The sequence below is a fragment of the Pteronotus mesoamericanus genome, unplaced genomic scaffold, assembly GCF_021234165.1.
Source record: "Pteronotus mesoamericanus isolate MK-2021 breed Mesoamerican mustached bat unplaced genomic scaffold, CSHL_Meso_final contig_101, whole genome shotgun sequence".
Classification (NCBI taxonomy): Eukaryota; Metazoa; Chordata; class Mammalia; order Chiroptera; family Mormoopidae; genus Pteronotus; species Pteronotus mesoamericanus.
Genome location: NW_026555001.1, coordinates 12,594,558 through 12,612,612, shown reverse-complemented (window position 1 = coordinate 12,612,612; position 18,055 = coordinate 12,594,558). Strand labels below are relative to the sequence as shown.

At 51.7% G+C, this 18,055-nt stretch overlaps 1 protein-coding gene across 1 annotated transcript in view; it reads right to left on the bottom strand.

Annotated features, from left to right (window-relative positions):
• CAPN13 (calpain 13) overlaps positions 1-18,055 on the bottom strand; it is a 46,985-nt gene that overhangs the window by 10,817 nt on the left and 18,113 nt on the right. Inside the window, exons 5-11 of the mRNA XM_054566095.1 lie at positions 16,263-16,437; positions 15,306-15,380; positions 10,808-10,893; positions 7,064-7,138; positions 5,815-5,975; positions 4,599-4,741; positions 2,169-2,180 (exon numbers count right to left, since the gene is read on the bottom strand). Of these exons, the coding sequence (XP_054422070.1) occupies positions 2,169-2,180; positions 4,599-4,741; positions 5,815-5,975; positions 7,064-7,138; positions 10,808-10,893; positions 15,306-15,380; positions 16,263-16,437 (727 nt within the window). The remainder of the gene's footprint in view (positions 1-2,168; positions 2,181-4,598; positions 4,742-5,814; positions 5,976-7,063; positions 7,139-10,807; positions 10,894-15,305; positions 15,381-16,262; positions 16,438-18,055) is intronic.

The following is an 18,055-nucleotide window of genomic DNA, read 5'->3' as shown; positions in this document are numbered from 1 at the left end:
CACCACCTTCCAGACCCCTCTCCAGTCACCAAAACAAGCCCTAAAAAGGGGGATGGTGCTTACTCAAACTCACTAAATGCAACAGGGTTTAGGCTGCTGTTTAATATAGATGCTAACACTACAACGAATGCAAAGAAATATGACACACAGTTTTTATCTCCTTAAATCTAACAGCATCCTGGTATCTGGGTTTCTCTCTCCGTTTATATATAAAGAAGAATTCCATGAAAACTAGTGAGATTGTTTTCACATTGAATTACTTTGGGAGCCCCCAAAGGCCCTCCTGCCCTACCCCTTTGGCGAAGCTCTCGCTGGGCGCTACAGTGCTGCAGGGCCGGGCTCCTTCACTCCCTCCACTTCATCTTTCCAGCAGAGCCCTGAAATTTCTTCTCATTGGAGAATAATAGGCCCTGATCATTTTCCTTTTATTTCAATATTTTCTTAGAGATAAAACAATAAATTTAATGCAGTTCCTATTACTGGATGTCACATACATATTACATAATAAAAACCCCTTACTAAATAAATTTTCCCCAACACAGTCGAGCATGGGGATTCCATTTAGAATGGTTATGCTGCATGAAATGATTATTTGTGAGCTCTGCCTTGGGGAAAAACGGGGAGCAGGGGAGAGTTTGTTGTTTTGTTTTTTTTCAGGGGGTGGGGACAGGTCTGGGCTACAAGATAAGACAGGGGCTAGGCCACTGCCCCAGGAATTCAGCAGGGCTCGGGGCGGACTCTCCAAAATGATTCTGTTGACATTCACAAGAGCCCCAGCGGGTGCGGAGCCTGACTTGCTTGTTGGGCCCTGCTGGCAAAAGTAATGATGAGACCAGTTCTTCTCCAGAGAGTCAGCACTGTCCTGCGGCTGTGTGTGTCTTACGTGTGCATGCACACATGTACATGTGTGAGTATCATGCTCCCTATAATCTAGAAGATAAGGTTTCCCCTGTTCTCCTGTCCTCCTCCTTCCCCTCGGCCCCGTTGCCCTGTCCTAGCTCCGAAACCTGCAGAACTTGCTGAACAGCAGCAAAAAGTGTGAGTGTGGGGGCGTGACAGGAGCTCTTCGGTCAGCACTCAGGGAAATCAGCATCAAATCAACACACAGCTAGTTGCTATTCACACAGAGACCCAACCCTGTAGTCCTAGGGATGGGGCTTGTGCCTTTTCCTGGATCGAGTCCCCACCCCATTCTCCAGCTCTGGGAACTAGAACACTGACCTGTTCCTTGCACCTGAGTACTTCCCTTGAAGCCTGTCCAGAAATTCCACTTCCATGCCTGGGGTGCCGGGGATCAGGGTCATATCCTAAACCCAGCTCTGTGGCTGGGCCACTGCAGTGCCAGACAGGCCTCCTTGTTGCTTGCTTGGTGCCCTGGCGTTCTCAGTATCCCCTACTCAGAGATGCCCTGTCTAGCCTCTGTCTACATGTTGGGATACCCCTGCAAGGTCTGGAGGGGATTTCCTGGACCTGCCAGCCTGCTACAGTCACCGCCCATTGGCTGTGGCTACATCAGCTCCCTCCCCTCCCTCCTCAGTCCCCAGGCAAAGGGGTCCCCTGGCAGCAACATCACCGCAGAGCCCACATCCATTTAAAGGGTCTGAGGGCCTGTGAGCTAGGTTTTCCAAACTCTATCGGTCCTTCTCTATCTTTACTCATGTTTTAAGCCACCTTTCACCAATGCTGAGCCAGAATGTCTACTTCGGACCAGTGGCAATTTGGTTGTAAGAGAAGGTAGAGGAAGTGCCTTGAAGTTGTATTTGTATAGCATGCATGCTGTTTGCGGTGGACTTAGGGGCTGACAAAGATCCCCGCAAGGTACCCCATTAGTCCTGACTCTCATCTTTAATAAAAAGGAACTGGTTGCATCAGCCTTGTCTATTAGAAACCAAATGCTTGGGGATGATTTCACAGTTGCAGCCCCTCTTGAATGTCAAAGAAGAGAACAGCTCACGGGGTCCAACCTTTAGAGCAGCACAGCTAAAATACATCCCTCATCATTGACCTGTTTGGAGATTCTAAGCTTGTAGCTATTATGGGATTTAGCAAGACTGAATTTGCAGCCACCGAGCAGTGAGAAACGTGCCAAGGCCATGGCTGTTGAACACTTTACCGATAGACAGCAACAGAAGCATGAGAAGCCGAGGGAGGGAGGTGGCGGGGCATACCTGAGAGTCGACCTGCGGGGAAGAAGAAAGGCAGGGTCAGGAACCCAAACGAATACACAAAAGCAAGCAGATCCCAGAAGCCAGGCTCAGGGCCCTGCATTCCTTCTTCATGCATGGCCAGCCTGTTCTGTAGCTCACTCAGGGATGAACGGGGACCACTGCACACTCCCCGTGTGGAGCTGTGAAAAAAGAAGCCAAACACATGAGTGGGAAGGACATGGAGGAGGGGAAGAAGGGCCTGAGAGGACGAGACTTGTCCGGTGTCAGCTCAGCCAGCTGCGGTTACTCGTCACAGCAATGATGTAAAACCTGGGAGGAAAGCGAGATGTTCATGGGGCCTGGGGGTTAGACAGATCCTGGACCAAACGTAAATTCTCCAACATCAGAGCTCCAATGAGATGTCAGCTTCTTTTATGCCATCAGACCACTGTAAAATGTGATGGGAATTTGTTGCAGGCTCCCTGGCTTTGTAGAGAATAGATGTGTGTACCTGAATGGGGAAATGCCTACACTCCAGTCTTTCCATGTGGCAGAAGGAAGCACTGAGCATACAGACCATTTTTAAGCCACTCCACAGTTAGCAAAGCACTTCTATGTAATGTGCAAGATTGTCACAGTAATCCCATGAGCAGACGCCTGGCTCCTTATTTTATGGACATGGAAACTGTGCCTCAACAGACTAAGTAGCAGAGATGGGAACAGTGAAGCGGTGTTGCTTCCTTTGTAATTAAGGCCCATCACCAGGCATAGGTTGGCATAGCTGGCAGGGGTTTCAGTTCTTTTCCATGGCTGCTCCTGGGCCCCTCCTATGAAGACAGACCTCTTGATTTGCCCAGGCCGACTTCTCTGCAGACAGAGGTGAGTTGGAAGGGAGCTGGGGTGTCCCAGCCTGGGGGAGGAGCTTTGGAGTGAAGACAAAATGGCCTGCCCACACTTGTCCATTGATTTCATGCAACTAGGAAGTGGAAGTGTGCCCCGAGAGAGCAGAACCCAAAGGGCTCTCCCCCTAGAGCCAGAATTGTTGTTTCCTTTTGAGCTGTGGGCATCCCCAGGAGGGCAAGTGCCCAAGTCCTGCCGAGAGCCCTGGGCCTGCGGCCAGAAGTTCTGGTATCAAGCAGATACTGCCACCTCCTAGCTGCACTTTGGGCAGGTCAGTCTGGCTCTCAGCTTTGGCTTCCACATCTATAAAAACCAGGGTTTTTGAGACAATGAATGTGCAGATGTTTGGAACTCTGAGGTTCTACATCAGAGGACTTCTTAACGTGCACTGCAGCCAGCATGCAGGACTGTTTTGCCATGAACGGAGCCCTGCCTGTCGATGTGTGGGCGAAGACCCACGGCTGTGAACACTGCCTTAGTCTCACTGAGCAGAAGCTGAGATTCCTACAGGTACTGTAATCACAGCTCCAGCCACAGAGGTGACGGGTGTGTTGGACGGCTCAGGGAGCATCGGGTGCCTGGCACCCAGCTCTGCCATTAACTCTGACCGTGTCACTTTACCCCACTGGGCCTCCATTTCTTCAACTGTAATACGAGGAGAGGGGATCCCAGCATTTGATGGCCGCATGAGTTTCATTATCCAAGTCATTGCAGAGGCTGTGGGGTATACAATTTAAGAACCATTTCCTTTATCCATAGGATGCATTTAATTATTTGGGGAAGGAGGAGGGAGCAGAGGTTTCCTTTTGTAACTCGTATTTTAAATGGTATTTTATAAAACAAATTCCCTGATTAACTTCACACAGATGGAGCATGTGCAGGCTTATAGGTAGGGTGAATGTCCCTCCTGCCCCCACTCCCCTGCTTCCTGGAGCTGAACAGCTGGTTGGGAGCGCTCTGAAGGGGAGGGGAGGTTGGGTGGCGAGGAAAGCCTGGCCTTGGGTGAGTGGCTAAGCAGATGCTTGCAAGCCAACCACTGAGCCACAGCAGGACTTTGGTCTAAACATGAGAGGAAGACATACCTCCTGGCTTTATACCTTTTTCCTGAAACTTCTCCCAAACTTTATCTAATGATTCTCAAGCTTTCATTCCACAAGCATCACCCAGGGCGCTCATTGCAATGCGGATTTTCAGACCGGCTGTGGAGATTCAGATTCAGAAGGTTTGGGGTGGTCCCGGGAATCTGCACGGTACAACAGCTGATCTTGGACCAGACCACGTTTTCAGCAACAAGCATTGGTCAGAGCCTGCAGCACACTGGGAAATGCTGGCAGGAGCAGGGGCTGTGTCCCATTGCCAAGTCTAACCTCCTCCCCATCTCAGGCTTTCCTGCAAATTTACGGAGTTGGACCAGATGAATTCCATAGCCCCTTTGGGTTTTATCTCTGAGGCTGTGGTTTAGCGAGATCTCCTAGCTTGGTTGGCTGCTCTCTCCCCATAATGTAGACATGAATGCTCTGAAAGGGCAAACCCAGAAGCAGGCTGCCTTACCTTGAACACTCGGAAGCCTAGTGGAAATCTCTCGTCACTTGCATTTAGAATTTGTGGCATGATGCTGAAAGACACAACGACATTGTTGCCTCCCATGCTCTCTGGCACAGAGAAGATGTACTGCATGTCGCTCTGGAGTCCTCCTGCAAGAGGAAGAACTGTTACTGGAGCTCAGCTTGGCCCCTGGGACTCCACATGGGGCTATGTCCAGTTCAGGGAGCTCTGGGGGGAGGGGTTAGAAATGCTGGATCTTGGGGCCTAAGGCCTGGGTCCCAGTCTCTACAGTTACTAGCCATGGAACAAGCTTCTTTATTTTGTGAGCCTCAGTCTCTTCCTTTTAAAAACAAGGAGGAAGAGTATATTCATCACTTGGCGAAAATGTTTCTTAAACTCTAAAGATGAGGACCAGCAGAGTGAAGAGCCTGGAGGTGGAAAAGAGGGCACCCTGGGTGACGGGGTCATTGGGCAAACCATTCAAGACAGGCAGGTGCCAAGGGGAGGAAGGGCACAGGTCTAGGTGCAAACACTCATGTGCACTCATGCACACACGCATTGTTTACACAGCCTCCCCTATCAAGGACACATAAGCATGTTCAGGTTCATCTTCACAGGGAGCTCTTTCACTCAGCCCTGTCACACATAGGGAGTGGGAGGTGCAGTGAGGCTATGTGACGCTCCCAAGGTCACACAAGATTTATCTCAGGGGATCTCAGCATGCTACTGCAAGATACACCAACCCAGGGGGCGGGGGTGTTCTCCCTGGTGTCTGGGCGGTGCTTGTGGTTGCTAGGGGCAGACAGGCATTACCAAGTCCACTGTCTACAAGTGGGGAGGCGGAGGGCAGACACTAGCTCTATTCCCAGAGTCACAAAGCTAGTATGCGGCAAGGACAGGGTTTAACCCAGCCTTAACTTTTGTCCAGTGTTCTTTCCACGCTCTCCCACCTTCCTGGAAATTACTGAAGAGCAATAATCCTGTTCTACTCCTGGGAGGTGGGTGGACAGTAGGTGAGAGGAGAAGGCGGGGAGGCCCCTCTGAGATTTCCCCGCCCGCCCCCACTAGCAACCACTTCCCTTGGAGAACTACAGCTGTCCCTTTAGGCTGACAAAGTCCTCTCCTCCCAACTTCAGGCTGATGGTCCAGAATCAAGAGCCACTGCGACCTGAAGCCAGGATAGGGCAAGGGCTGGCAGCTTTCCCTCTGGCAGAATCATTACCAATATCATAACTACCTGTGGCGCTTCCCGGAATCCCGTGGCCCTTAAACGTCATTTGGGACCATTCTTCAAGGGACATGTTTCCATGGTCCAGGTTAACTGGGTATTCGTTACATACATACAGACAGGAGAAGTTCTCTTGGAAATCTCGACATGACATCCTGTTAAAAGCAGATACTCATCATGGATTGAGCACTGTTTTTGTCCCCAGGGTGGGGTTCCCACCACTTCACTGCATCTTCGCCTGTCAGCTATGGTATTCATTGACTCACCACAGTCCTACCCAAAGATAGAGCCTCATTCTCATTCTGGGTCACCCACTGCCAAGCACACTTCTTCTAGTGGGTGGGAGGACAAGGACAGTCAAATTCTGGGGTGTGCATGGCACCCGGCAAGGGCTTTATCGCTGACGACCGTCTCCTCGGCTAACCAATCAAACCGTGTTTGCTCAAGGCCCGCAGGGCGACCGCCAGTGTCTCTCGGCTGCCAGTCCTTCGTACAGTGAGTAAAATCGCCTTTTCCTGGGGCCCTTTGCCAATTTCATTGTTGAAGGGGTTTTTTTTTTTTCAATCAGAATAAAAAGAATTCAACACCTAAAATCCCACCTCATGTTGTGATGAAAATGGAGATACCAGAAATATTTTTCCTTCTAATTTACATTTGTTCCTCTAATTCTTAATTACTTAGACTCAGCTTTCTTTTCCCATACGTTAAATTGCGTTTAAACTGTCACCCTCAGAGAAACGCTCACCTCGTCCTTTAAGATGAGAGCATATGGCCAGAAATGCATTTTCAAAACATCTAGTCCCACCTAACTGCTGGGTGATGACACCCGTGTCCCACCGAGAACTCTAGAATTGGGGCTGGGAGAGGGACGCAAAGCTTACTCTTCTGGAATTCAGCTCCGAGGTCCCGGCAAGAGGCATAGAAAATACAGCCATGAAAACCATGCATCCCAGTTTCCAGGAAACTTGGGTTCAAAGCTTCAGCACCAATATTTCCCTTTACCATTAACATCTCTCCTGGAAGCTCCAGTATTTCGGAGATGATATATCTTTCACACAGAGAGCACACAAGTAATTCCCCATTCAAAGCTTTTGTGTCCTGGCTGAGAAAAAAAAGGCTCCCTCTGCACAGGTCTCTGCAAAGCTAATCTCTAGCCTCACAAAACTTTAGGGAAAGGGGGACGATTGAGGGTGCAGACAATTGTTAAGGATTTAAAATATAATTTTAAAAGAAGAGCAAATACCAAAACTCGCCGTCTTCCTTATTCTTATACAGCTGGCTTCTCCGCGGGTCTTGGGTGTCCTGCCACTCCGGGGACCTGCGCATGGGCAGATGGAACAGAGGGTGAGGGCCCCCGGGGAGTCTCATCGCAACCACATCCGGCCCCACAGGGGCCCTCGGCACAGGCCTCCACTATTCCCTGGGCACAAGGGGGGAGTGTCACTCTCCCTAGGGACAGGGTCAGTCATTCCCTACATGCTGACGGCTTCCAGGCTGTCCCCAGCCCACCCGTTTTCCTGAGCTTTGGCTGCATACCTGCCGCTGTCTCTCCCATGTCTCCCCCAGTGACCTCAAAATCAACTCATCCCAAACTGCACTCATCCTCTGGCTTCTCCTGCTGCCCAAATGAGAACACGAGAGCCATTCCCTCTCACACCCCCACATCCAAACAATCACCCCTAGTAACGATCTATTGATTCCAGCCCCTAAGCCCCTCCCCCAGCCATCCACTTACTTCCGTCCCTGTGGCTCTTTTCCCAGTTCAGAACCTCAACCCCTCCTTGGTCTGCCAACTGGTCTCCCTGAACTCAGTCTTGCCCACTTTCCCATTCATTCTCCACACTGATGTCAAAATGATCTTTCTAAACCAGAAATCTGATTATGGCATTTCCCTGCTTAAAACACGTTAGTAGTTCCCTTTTACTCTCAGGATGAGTTCAAACTCCTGAACCAGCCCCTTGGCCTCTACCTACTTCTTCAGTTTACTAGAGCAGCTCCCTATTTCCCACCCCCACCCTTGAATGCTACACTCTAGCAATAATCAATGTCTTCACTTCCTTAGAAATACCGCTGTCCTCTCCCCTCCCCCACCCCTTGGACTTCACCACGATGCTCCCTCTGCCTGGCATACTCCTCCGCCTTCAGTCCTGTAACTTTTACTCATCTTGCCTCCTAACAGGAACTTGCTGGGAAGCTTTGCTTGTTCCCCTCTGGCGTCCCCACTCCACCTCCAGAGTCAATGTCCCTCCTGTGAGACCCATGGCACCCTGTTCCACTCCTGTCTCAGCTCTTGGTACCCCGTGTTGCATGTTACTGTGTGTGCATTACTGGCCATTGAGTCTGCTGACTCTTGGCCACCTTTATGAATGAGTGATGTCTGCAACATCCTGTCCTCAACAGCCCTGGTCAGGTCCTGGAGGCTCATGCCTACGCTTCTTTCACGGAAAAAAATCTTATATTTTGTCTTTCCCTTTCCCTGCTGCCTTCTATTTTTCCCAGCGTTATTGTCTTTTCCAAAGAACCCCATTTGGCTGTCCCCTCACTGGAACTTCTCAACATCCATGAGATCAATGAGCTTCGCTCACTGTGATAACAATATCATTACAGAGACTTAACACAATGCCTTGGCACATAGTAGACATGCAATAATATTTTGCTTGCTTAATTAATAATTAGGATTACCCATTTCATTGGGGTAATGTGTTCCTGAAACTAGTCCTAGGGTCTGTGGTGAGGGAGGGGACCCTCACAGGCAGAAGGAACAGGTGCCCCCCACCCCAGCCCGCTCCTCAAAGTGGAGGCATCCTCAGTGGTCCCGGAGACACCGAAGTGTCATGGGATATTCCTGTGTGAGTGGCTTGCATTGAGTGCCCAGGTCACCTCTGTGCTGGGAGAACAAGGTAGGGACCAACCCTCAGGTTCCTGGCTGCAGGCTGAGCCAGTCAGATGTGCTATTGTAAAATGGCAATTTTATAATTAAGCGATAATTGCATTTTCTGCAGTGTGTAGGGGAAAATAAATGTAGTGTAAATCAATAAGATATCGATTCATGCAAGTTTGCCTTTAAGTGTGTGCGACTGAAATTTCAATTATGGCTGAGATCAGGGCACCTGGCTCTCTCTCTCTATCCCCATTCTTTAGAAAGTAGGGAGGACATCGACCACCTGCATGGAGACAGTGATTATGCAGCCCCATCACTTCCTTCCAGCCTGGTTTCTGGTGGGAAATGTTCAGCTAAAACACCGCCCCTCCCTGCTGTGCACACCTCCCTCTCCTGCTCAGAGGCTTCGTGAACCTGGAGCATGTCCATCCAAACTTACAGCCCCCACTGGGTGCAGCCCCAGCTCCCAGCACCTCTGTCCCCAGTTCCTCTGCCTCAGGCCAGCTTGTTGGCCTCAAACACACTATAAATGTTCCTGGCTCAGCACAGTGGCACACATGTCCCCACCTACACAGTGATCTCTTCCAAAGTGAGTCATACCTTTTTTTGGAGGTTGAACTCAAGTTCAGTCTCATCCAAGAAGCTTTCCCTGGACATGTGCCAGCCCCCCAGAGACTTCTCTTTCCTAATCTCTGATGTCCCTTGTTGCCTTCCCTGGTCATTTGATATTTAGCATGGGAGACTGGGCATGCCTAATATCCAATGCCTACTCCAGGGGAATGTGTCATTGACATTTGCTTCCCCTCCAGCCCTAGCCCAACAGCCAACCTGGAATCAGGGACACTGGCTAATTATATTGCCCCCCCCCCCAGGGTTTATTTGGCAACTTGGGGTGGTGATTGAGGAGAACTGGAAAGGGCCAGAAGTTGTTAAGATTTACATTGGAAAGGGCAAAGGGTAGCCCAGAAAGGAAGGAAGAAGACAGGCAAGAAAAATGGTGAAAGAGCCACTGAGTAAAAACATTGTTCAGTGGTCCCTGGTTTTGCAAACTCATTCCCCTTCTATGCAAGGGATTTAGCACCCAGTTCTCCAGGAGCCTCTGATATCACACCCAGGTTTATTTGTTTTCTCCCTCTTCCTCCTCTCTCTTGCTCTCCCACCCTCTACCCCAATTGTGTTTCCAGCTCCCATTTGCTGAGGGCCCGCTGGTGCATGCTCACATCAGCTGTTGGGGCTGAGAGAGGATCAGAGAGGTCTCTGTCACAACCTCGCCTGGGCCCCACTGGCTGTCCCTGGCCTCTGTCCCTCTTGGCACCACCGTCTCATTCTCAGCAAGTGGGTAGGGATCAGGGACTCATTGTCCTGGCAGCTGGGCCATGCCAGCCCAGCTCCCGGGGACCTCTGACCTCTCAGCTGGGCCCACACTGGTCCGCTGGGTCTGAGAGCAGCTTCTCAGGACACAGCCAACAGGGGTGTCTGAGCCTCGCTTAGCTCTTCTCGCTCGTGTTCTGAACACGGTGCTAGTCCACACACCAGTCCCACGTGAGGGACCAGACATGACAGCTGGGTTGAGTAAAATGATCATCCAGACCTTTGCCTCAGTTTCCCTATGCGCCCTCCCCCCAGAATGAAGTATTTTCCATCCTGAGGATGTGGCTTCATCAGGACAAGAATCCCATAAAACCCATTTATGTGATAAGACGCCTTCTCTCAGCTCTCTCTGCCAGGTGGAACTTGGCTCCTGCTCTGCCCCCCACCCCTGCCACTTTTTTAAAGCTAATTCTGGATATGGGGGTTCAAAGTGCTAGACTATGACCTCTGGAGGACAGATCCTGGGTCTTGTCATCTGTCTATGTGCCACAGTATCCACTAACAGTGTACTTAGTATAGAGAGTACATAGTCAGTGTCTAATAGATGTTTGGTGAATGGCATCATGGGAATGTGAGACAGACCGACAGACGCACAGAGGTGTGAACTGGAAAAACCTGCAGTGAGGTCCGCAGCAGGGGAGACAGACGCCACCCTCCAGGGGCAGAGTGCTCTCTGAACATGGGTCTCAGTGACAGAGTGTCAGTGACAGACAGAGGTGTTTTCAGAAACCATACCCGTCCCTCCAGCGTCCTCTCCATTCGGTGTCGCCCCAGGGGTTCCACAGGCGGATAAGATCTTCCCAGCCCCTCCTGTACTGAATCTGTAAAGAAGAACAGAAAAGGAAACTGTCAGAGCTCTCCAGCAGAAGTCAGCAGAAAGAGGGGATATGAATGCAGCTGCTTTTTACCTCCAAGGACTAATTTAACTTCTGACCTCATTTGGCGGCAGACAGGAAAAAAAAAAATCAATGTCTGCTGCCTGCATGGAGTTGGAATGAGATAGAGGAGAAAATGGCCTCTTCCTGCTCAGCATCCCTCAGGGCAGGTGCAACTTCATCATTCCCCATGGCTGCGTCCCAAAACTTGGGTGAGCCGAGGTTGAAGAGCAGGCAAATAGCAAGGATGTCGCCTCGGGCTACAAACTCTGTGGGTCTCTAGCTTCCTCCAGGCCCTGTCACAGCTGGCATGTCCATGGCAGACATGGTCCTTCCGTGCCAGTCACCCCCTGGGAGTTGCCGGGTCTCCACGGTGCTGTCCTGAGCAAGGAGGCTGATGGCAACAAGGCTGGGACAACCTGGGAATCGAGACGTCCGGGGCTAGCCTGGCCGTCCTGCTCCCCAGTCTCTGTTGATGAGCAGGGCACCTCGATGGCTTGGACTTTTCCCTCCCCCAGGATGGGCACATTTGTTCCTTCGGACCACTGAGGTTAGAGGGCAGAACTGTTGAAAAATTACAATGAAATAATGGCAGCCCTTTGAACCTCCAGTCCCAGATCCAGGAGCCCTCGGCCTGGCGAGAGGAATTAAAATATGATTGAGTTGTAGCTGCGATATTGATCTGTGCTAATGTTGTCTGCGGAGACAGAGGCCTGGAGGGTCAGGGAGGGGCCAGGCTTGCGGGATGGCGCTGGCTAGGAGGAGGCTGAGCGGGATGCCACCTCAGGGAAAAGAACCCGCATGTGGAGGCAGGGCTCCGAACCAGGCACGAGTTCAGTCCTTCCATCCTCCGAGGTAGATTTTTATATAATCCCTGTCTTGCAGAGGAGGGAAGTATGCATTGGAGAGGTTAAGCAACTTTCCTAAGGCCACAGGGTAAGAGGCAGAGGCAGGATTCTGACCCTGGCCCCTGGCAGTCTCCAAAGCCCAGGCTCTTAATTTTGGAACTGGGGGGTGGATAAAAGAACGGCTGCCGTCAGTGTCCAGCCCATTCTCCGATGCGGCTGTGAACTGACCCCGCATATAATCCTAAGCCAGCTGGCCAAGGCTCCTGTGGTCGCACTAGGGCATTGCCCTGCAGGAGCAGGGCAGTCAGGCGAGGGCCTGAGAACCTGGCTCAGGGAAGGTTCTTTTCTGTGGCTTTTCCTTGTCTGCTTCTAGCTTTGGCTGGCACTGCAATGGAAGGTGCCCTGGTTTTGAATGCCACACGGGATGGAGGAGCTCCTGGCACAAGCCCAGGCTTCCCATCCCTCTGCGAGTGACCCCGGGGGCACTCCAGGCTCTGCACGTAATGCATTAATCACCAGCATCTGGTGGAGCCCACAAGCAGGATATGAGTAATGGTGGCCCGGTGGCCCGAAGAGCTTAATGAGCCACCCCGAGTGCCTAACGGACAGTCGGGGGCTCAGCTGGGCGCAGGGGAGAAGAGTAGCCAGGGACTGGAATGGGCTGGAAGCGGGGGAAATGAGGCATGCAGATAGCCGCTCACCCCCTTGCCCGGGGGAGTCATGGACCAAGCTAGGTACATAATAAAAAATGCCAATTTCATTTATCTTCCTGTCTGTGTCCCACCCAGAGGGAGGATGAGCCGATTAAAAAGCACACGGCATTTATGCACTGGTTTAATCTTAGCACTTGCAGAGAGTTATAACCTCTTTCTGGAGGAGAAATTTTTAACCAAGTTCAGTTCTTGGGCTGTTGTCTGACTGGGTTGCTTCTTTTCTGACAGTGCCTCACTGGGGATCCCATGGACCATGGCCTGGTGGCTCAGGCGTCCGTTTGAGATGAGAGGTAATCCAGGTTATCTGTCCTAGGATAGCACTTCCTTAAATGTACACAATCAGATGGTAGTTCCATAGGCTGTAAATACTTACTCCTGGAAAAAGCTTTCATGGTTGATGAAAGCTAAGCTGTACTTGTCTGGTTAATACGGGCATTCTCAGAGCCTTTAACATGTGAATGTCCCTTGTGAATCTCCAAACGGGATGTAGTGAGCTTCACAGAGGGTCTCACCAGGCTGGTGCTCCAGGCAGCACAGGCTGGGAAGTGTCAGCAGCCAGAGTAGCAAAACAGACCTTACAGGACATGAAGTCCTGATCACTTGCCGTCACGGGGGAGGTGTCCTGCTCAGACCACTTGCTGTATTATAAGAACAACTCACAGTGTGTGCTGTGGGGGAGCAAATATTCAAGTTGTTAAAGGGGTCACCGGGAGCCCAAACCCCAAGGAAGCCCACGGCCAGGCTCCTGAGTCACCTCCATTCCCTTGGCCCTTGGTATCTATATGGCCTCTCTGACACTTGACAGTCACTGCCATCTCCTTACCCAGTCCCTGTGGGGACTCACATCCTATGGCCATAGAGACCTCTCAATACACATGTCCCATCTGCCCTGCGTTCAGAGAAGGAACAAAGGCCGTCACAATGTAGAGCAAGGCCTTGCCCAGGAATGACAGATCCACCACGCAGGTGCCATGGCTCTTTCATCCCATGCCCAGCACAGGTATCAGTCACTGATCACAGGTCTCTTTCCCCAGATCTGGAAGTGGCAATCCAGAAAGCATCGCCAACTGACAGAGTTTGACACACAAGAAAACTGACGTGCTGTCTCTAGCCTAGACTTTTCCACATCTAGGTCCTGGGAGTTGTGGGGAGCAGTATCTGTACGTGGCTAAGCGTGATGATGCTATTGGCTGTCCCCACTGAGAATCCAGGGAAAGGCTCAGGAGAATTCAGGGGAAGGGAGTCTGGAACCACTGTGACTGGGACCTCTTCTGGCCTGGGTTTATCAGGACCTCTTCCTTGCTTGTGGGAAATGTCTTTGGAGCTCATCACATATGATCTATGATGAAGGATCAGTGATGTCATCTTCAGAGGCCCCAGACAAATGCATTCACTCACTCATGTAAGTGCACCCATCCGTTGGTCCAACCAGCATTTCGGGTGCCTACTCTTCCCCAGATACTGTGCAAAGGGAGCATTTTTTACTGATTTCTTTAGGGAGACAGGCAGGAGACAGAAGATATTGTCCCTGTTATGTGGGCAGGAACACTCACCAAAACACAAAATAATGGGGCGACTGGCCTTAGGTCAATGGACAGGAGGGACAGGCTGACACAGGGAGAGGGAAACGAGCAGAAGAGAGCTTGCTAGAAACAGAACCTGACACTCCGCTTTCCTTGGCTCATATATGCCTGTGAAAAATGATCCCTGGAGTTTGGAATGCTATCTCTTAGGGCCTAGAAGACATTCTTAGACTCGAGATTTGTACGAAATATAGAGACGAGGGACCATATGTGGGAAGTCACTGCAAGGTCAGGAAGTGCTGTCACCACATGGCGGCTTGGTAAGCACGGACGGAACTGAGGAGCCGTGGCATCACGGCCCAGCCATTTCCAGGGGCCACGGGGTCGTCAGGAGACCTATCCCGCCCAGGCCTCCGCTTCTTCATTATGAATGGAGGAGGCTGGGCATTAGCAGTACTTTCCAGACCAAATGATACTGCACACAGTGACTGCGTACGTTTTTGTGCACCCAAAGTCAGTTCTGTCTCATGGAGGAGACTGGCCCCCCATGGCGTCCTCCTCTCCTCCATGAGAACAAAGTTTTAGCTGGGCATTTGGTGGCCCAGCCAGTGTGTTTCCCAGACTCTCTTGGGCCTCCGTGTGGCCACACGTTTAGGTTCAGATTAACGGGACCCGAGAGGAGACGTGCCTTTCCCAATGTGTTCCTTCCAAAAGGATGTGTAAGTTTTCCCTGGCCTCTTTCTCTTCCCCTCCCCCTGGCAGGGAGATGAGGGGACCTGGAGCAGCTGCCCTGGGCTCACAGGTAGAAGTTCAATGCTGTGGATGGCGGAGACCCCTACTAGCTTTCAAATCACCTGCTTACCTGAGAGAAGAACGAACTTGATCTTGTTTGAGCCCTGTATATTGGAGTGCCTTTGTTACAGCAGTTTAGTTGGTACATTACCAATAAAACCTTCCAGGGCAAAAGTTCCCCCAGAGTCAATAGCTAGTTCGTTCTGCTTTCCTTTGGGGAAATCCCCCAGCCCAACCAGAGAGTCACCCTGTCTGAGGTCATGTCAGTAGCAGTGACCTCTGGTGGGATCCCTGGGAGATGCAGATAGTGGGCACCAGAACTTCTGGGTGACTAAAAGGAAGGATGCTCTCCATTATGGGCGCCGCCATGGGGAAAGGGCGGTAAATACCCATTTCAGCTTCGCTGGGCTTGCAGAAGGCATGTGATTCTGACCCCTGTTTCGAGGCACAAGAACACAGGGCCCAGCCCCTGGGAGCCTTACCTTCTCAGCTCCAGTAATGGTGTAGGCATGTTGGCTCACCAGGCCATTATCCATGGTTGTGGCCATCCCTGTTGGCTTCAAAGGAGAAAAGCAGACTGTGCATTAAACTTTTGCAGGTTCTTCAAAGAAACAGAAAAGCACAATTCATTGGTAGCTAAGCCGTGGCTGGATGAAAGTGTCCCACTGACTCCCATTGGAATGCCACGTATTCCTGGAACTCTTTTTCTAGAAAGGTAGTGTTTGAAGACTGCTGGATGGTTGAGACCCCAGGCTTTTTATGCCTCGAGAGACCACCCCATTAGAGCCCGTAGAGCCCTGAGGACCTGGGCCGCTTGCTCCTCCATTTAGGCGTCATCAGTGACGAAATGCGTCTGCTGGGCATACCCACCCCCTGCTGTGAGTAATTGGGGTTTAAAGTGCATCTTAGTTCTTGGTGGCATTTCAGATTAGGAATGCGTGACTCAAAGCCCACACATTTAAAGAGTGAAGAAAGCAACCTCGTGCGTAGGGGGTTGGCTGTCTCAGAACAGACTCAAATAACTTGGAGGATCGTCCAGACTTTTCAAAATGGGATGCACTGCCTTTGGACACAGTGAGCCTCAAAGGCTTGCTGGTCACCGTGGACACATTGCTGCCGGTCAGGGGGAAGTACTAGGCAAAGACTTTGGAGCCAGACAGCAATATCTGAAGCCCTGCTCAGCCACTTACTGGCTGTGTGAAGAGGGGCATTTTCCTTGGCCTCTCTGAGCCCATTTCCTCCTCTCTAAGTGAATCCTGCAATCCTATCTCAGAGGGAGGGCTGTCCTGAGGACGAAATGCTGTGACCTCCGTAAAGCACGGCATGAGCGGTCCCTGACGGCTTTGACCATTCCCCTCCCTCGTGAATGAGCCAGTGGCTGGACGCCTCCAGGCGATGAGAGGCCCGAACCCATGCAAAGGGATTCCTGGTTTACTCACCCCGACCGGGGTAGCGCAGGTCATCAAGGAGCCTGCCTTGGCTGCTGTCTTTACCATCATCACTAGGTCCGAAGGAGAGGAGTGCAGGTCGATGGTGGTGACCACCCCTCCTGTGAGGTCCACCAGGGAATCGGGGAGGTGGCCATAATGCAGGTGGAAGTAGGAACCGCGAAACCTGGGCAGGGAAAATCAGACCACAGCCACCTGTGGTGCCTTCAGTGAGACATGCCAGAAAGGAGGCTGTACACCTGACCTCTGTGTATGTCCCAGGTGAAGGATGGCCTCCCCACCCTTCCGGGCCCTAGCCACCTACCTTCCCTTCACCTGGATGGAAACTCTAGCCCATGGGCCACCCACAGCCCCACCCTCTCCCCGGTCTCCTGGGCCTGGGCAGCCCCACAAGCGGCAGCGTTGTGTAGAGGCCAGGAACGGAGGTGCTGGAGCCACAGGCCAGGGGGCAGATCCCAACCTCACCATGTACTTAGCTGCTGGAACTTGGACAAGTTCCTCAACCTCATGGGGCTGGACTTAGCGTAGTGCCTGGCTCAGGACGAGCCCTTAATAAACATTGGATATTATGATGATGAGGACCCACCATTTCCCGGTCAGTTTAATAACAGTGGTCAGTGCTTACTGTGTGCGGGGCATCATGCTGGGCACTGAGCCTTCGATGGTGAATGACGCCCCATGCCCACCCTCAGAAAGTTCACAGCCAACAACCCTGACGCCACAAGCAGCCTTTCTTCTCACTCTTGATCCAGGTTCTCCATTCCTGTCCTCAGATTTATCAGCCCAGTATCAGCAGGGAGGTGACTTGGTGGCAGCAGTGAAGATGCCCCACCCTTCACAGGCCAGTGGCAGCGAAGACATTCCCACCACAGCCTTCTTTCTGGTAGTGTCAAGTCCCAGAGGGATCAGGAGCGTGGGTCCTCCCCTGAGGCCGCCTGAAATGGGGCCTGTGACCTTGGACGAGACCCTTCCACCCCCAGTCCTCAGCCTTTCACCTGGAAATGGTCAGGTCGGCTCGATCAGGTCTTGGGGCTCCTCAGACTCTCCTTTCTCACCCTGTTTTCACCTTGGCTGTTCTCTTCTCCCGGGTGTCCCCCAGAATTCACGCAAATTCACTTCAGCAAATACATGTCAGGCAGCTACTCTAAGCAGGACACCGTCGCGGGCACAAATGCTGTGGATGGCTTAGACTGTTACTAAAGAAAGCTAAGGGTACACAGAACAAAATGGCATTCTCCTGGAACAACTGTGTGACTGATCTCAGCTTGTTACCAAACTGGTTTCTAAATCTTATCCTTCTCTCTCCATATGACCTAGGGTTACGCCTGGGACTAGATTCTTATCTCTGGGGTGTTTGCTTGGTCAACCACAAAGCTTACCTTTGATCACAGCTATGCCCGGTGTGGTCTGAATGTCTGTCTGCCTCCCTTGGTTTCTCAGATATACTGACTCCCGGTCTTAGATTAAGAGGGCTTTGCTGAGGGCACTAGGAGTTCACAGAGACTGGGGTTCTGGAACCCATTTCTAAGCCCACCAGCGGGACCTCCTGCACAGTAACAGCCTCTTTCCTGGTGATGTGTTCAAGGGCCCTCCCCGGCTTCCAGGAGGGCTGCCCCGAAAGGAGGGCAGCCGCGGAGTCGCTCCAGAAAAGCAGCTGCCAGACCCTGTCCTGTCCCTCCAGGCCCACGTCCTCAGGGTCTGTGGGCCTTGTCTGAGGCCTTGCACCCACACCCTGCTGCAGCCACCACAGAGGCACCTGTGGCCAGCTGCCCCTCCTCAGTGTC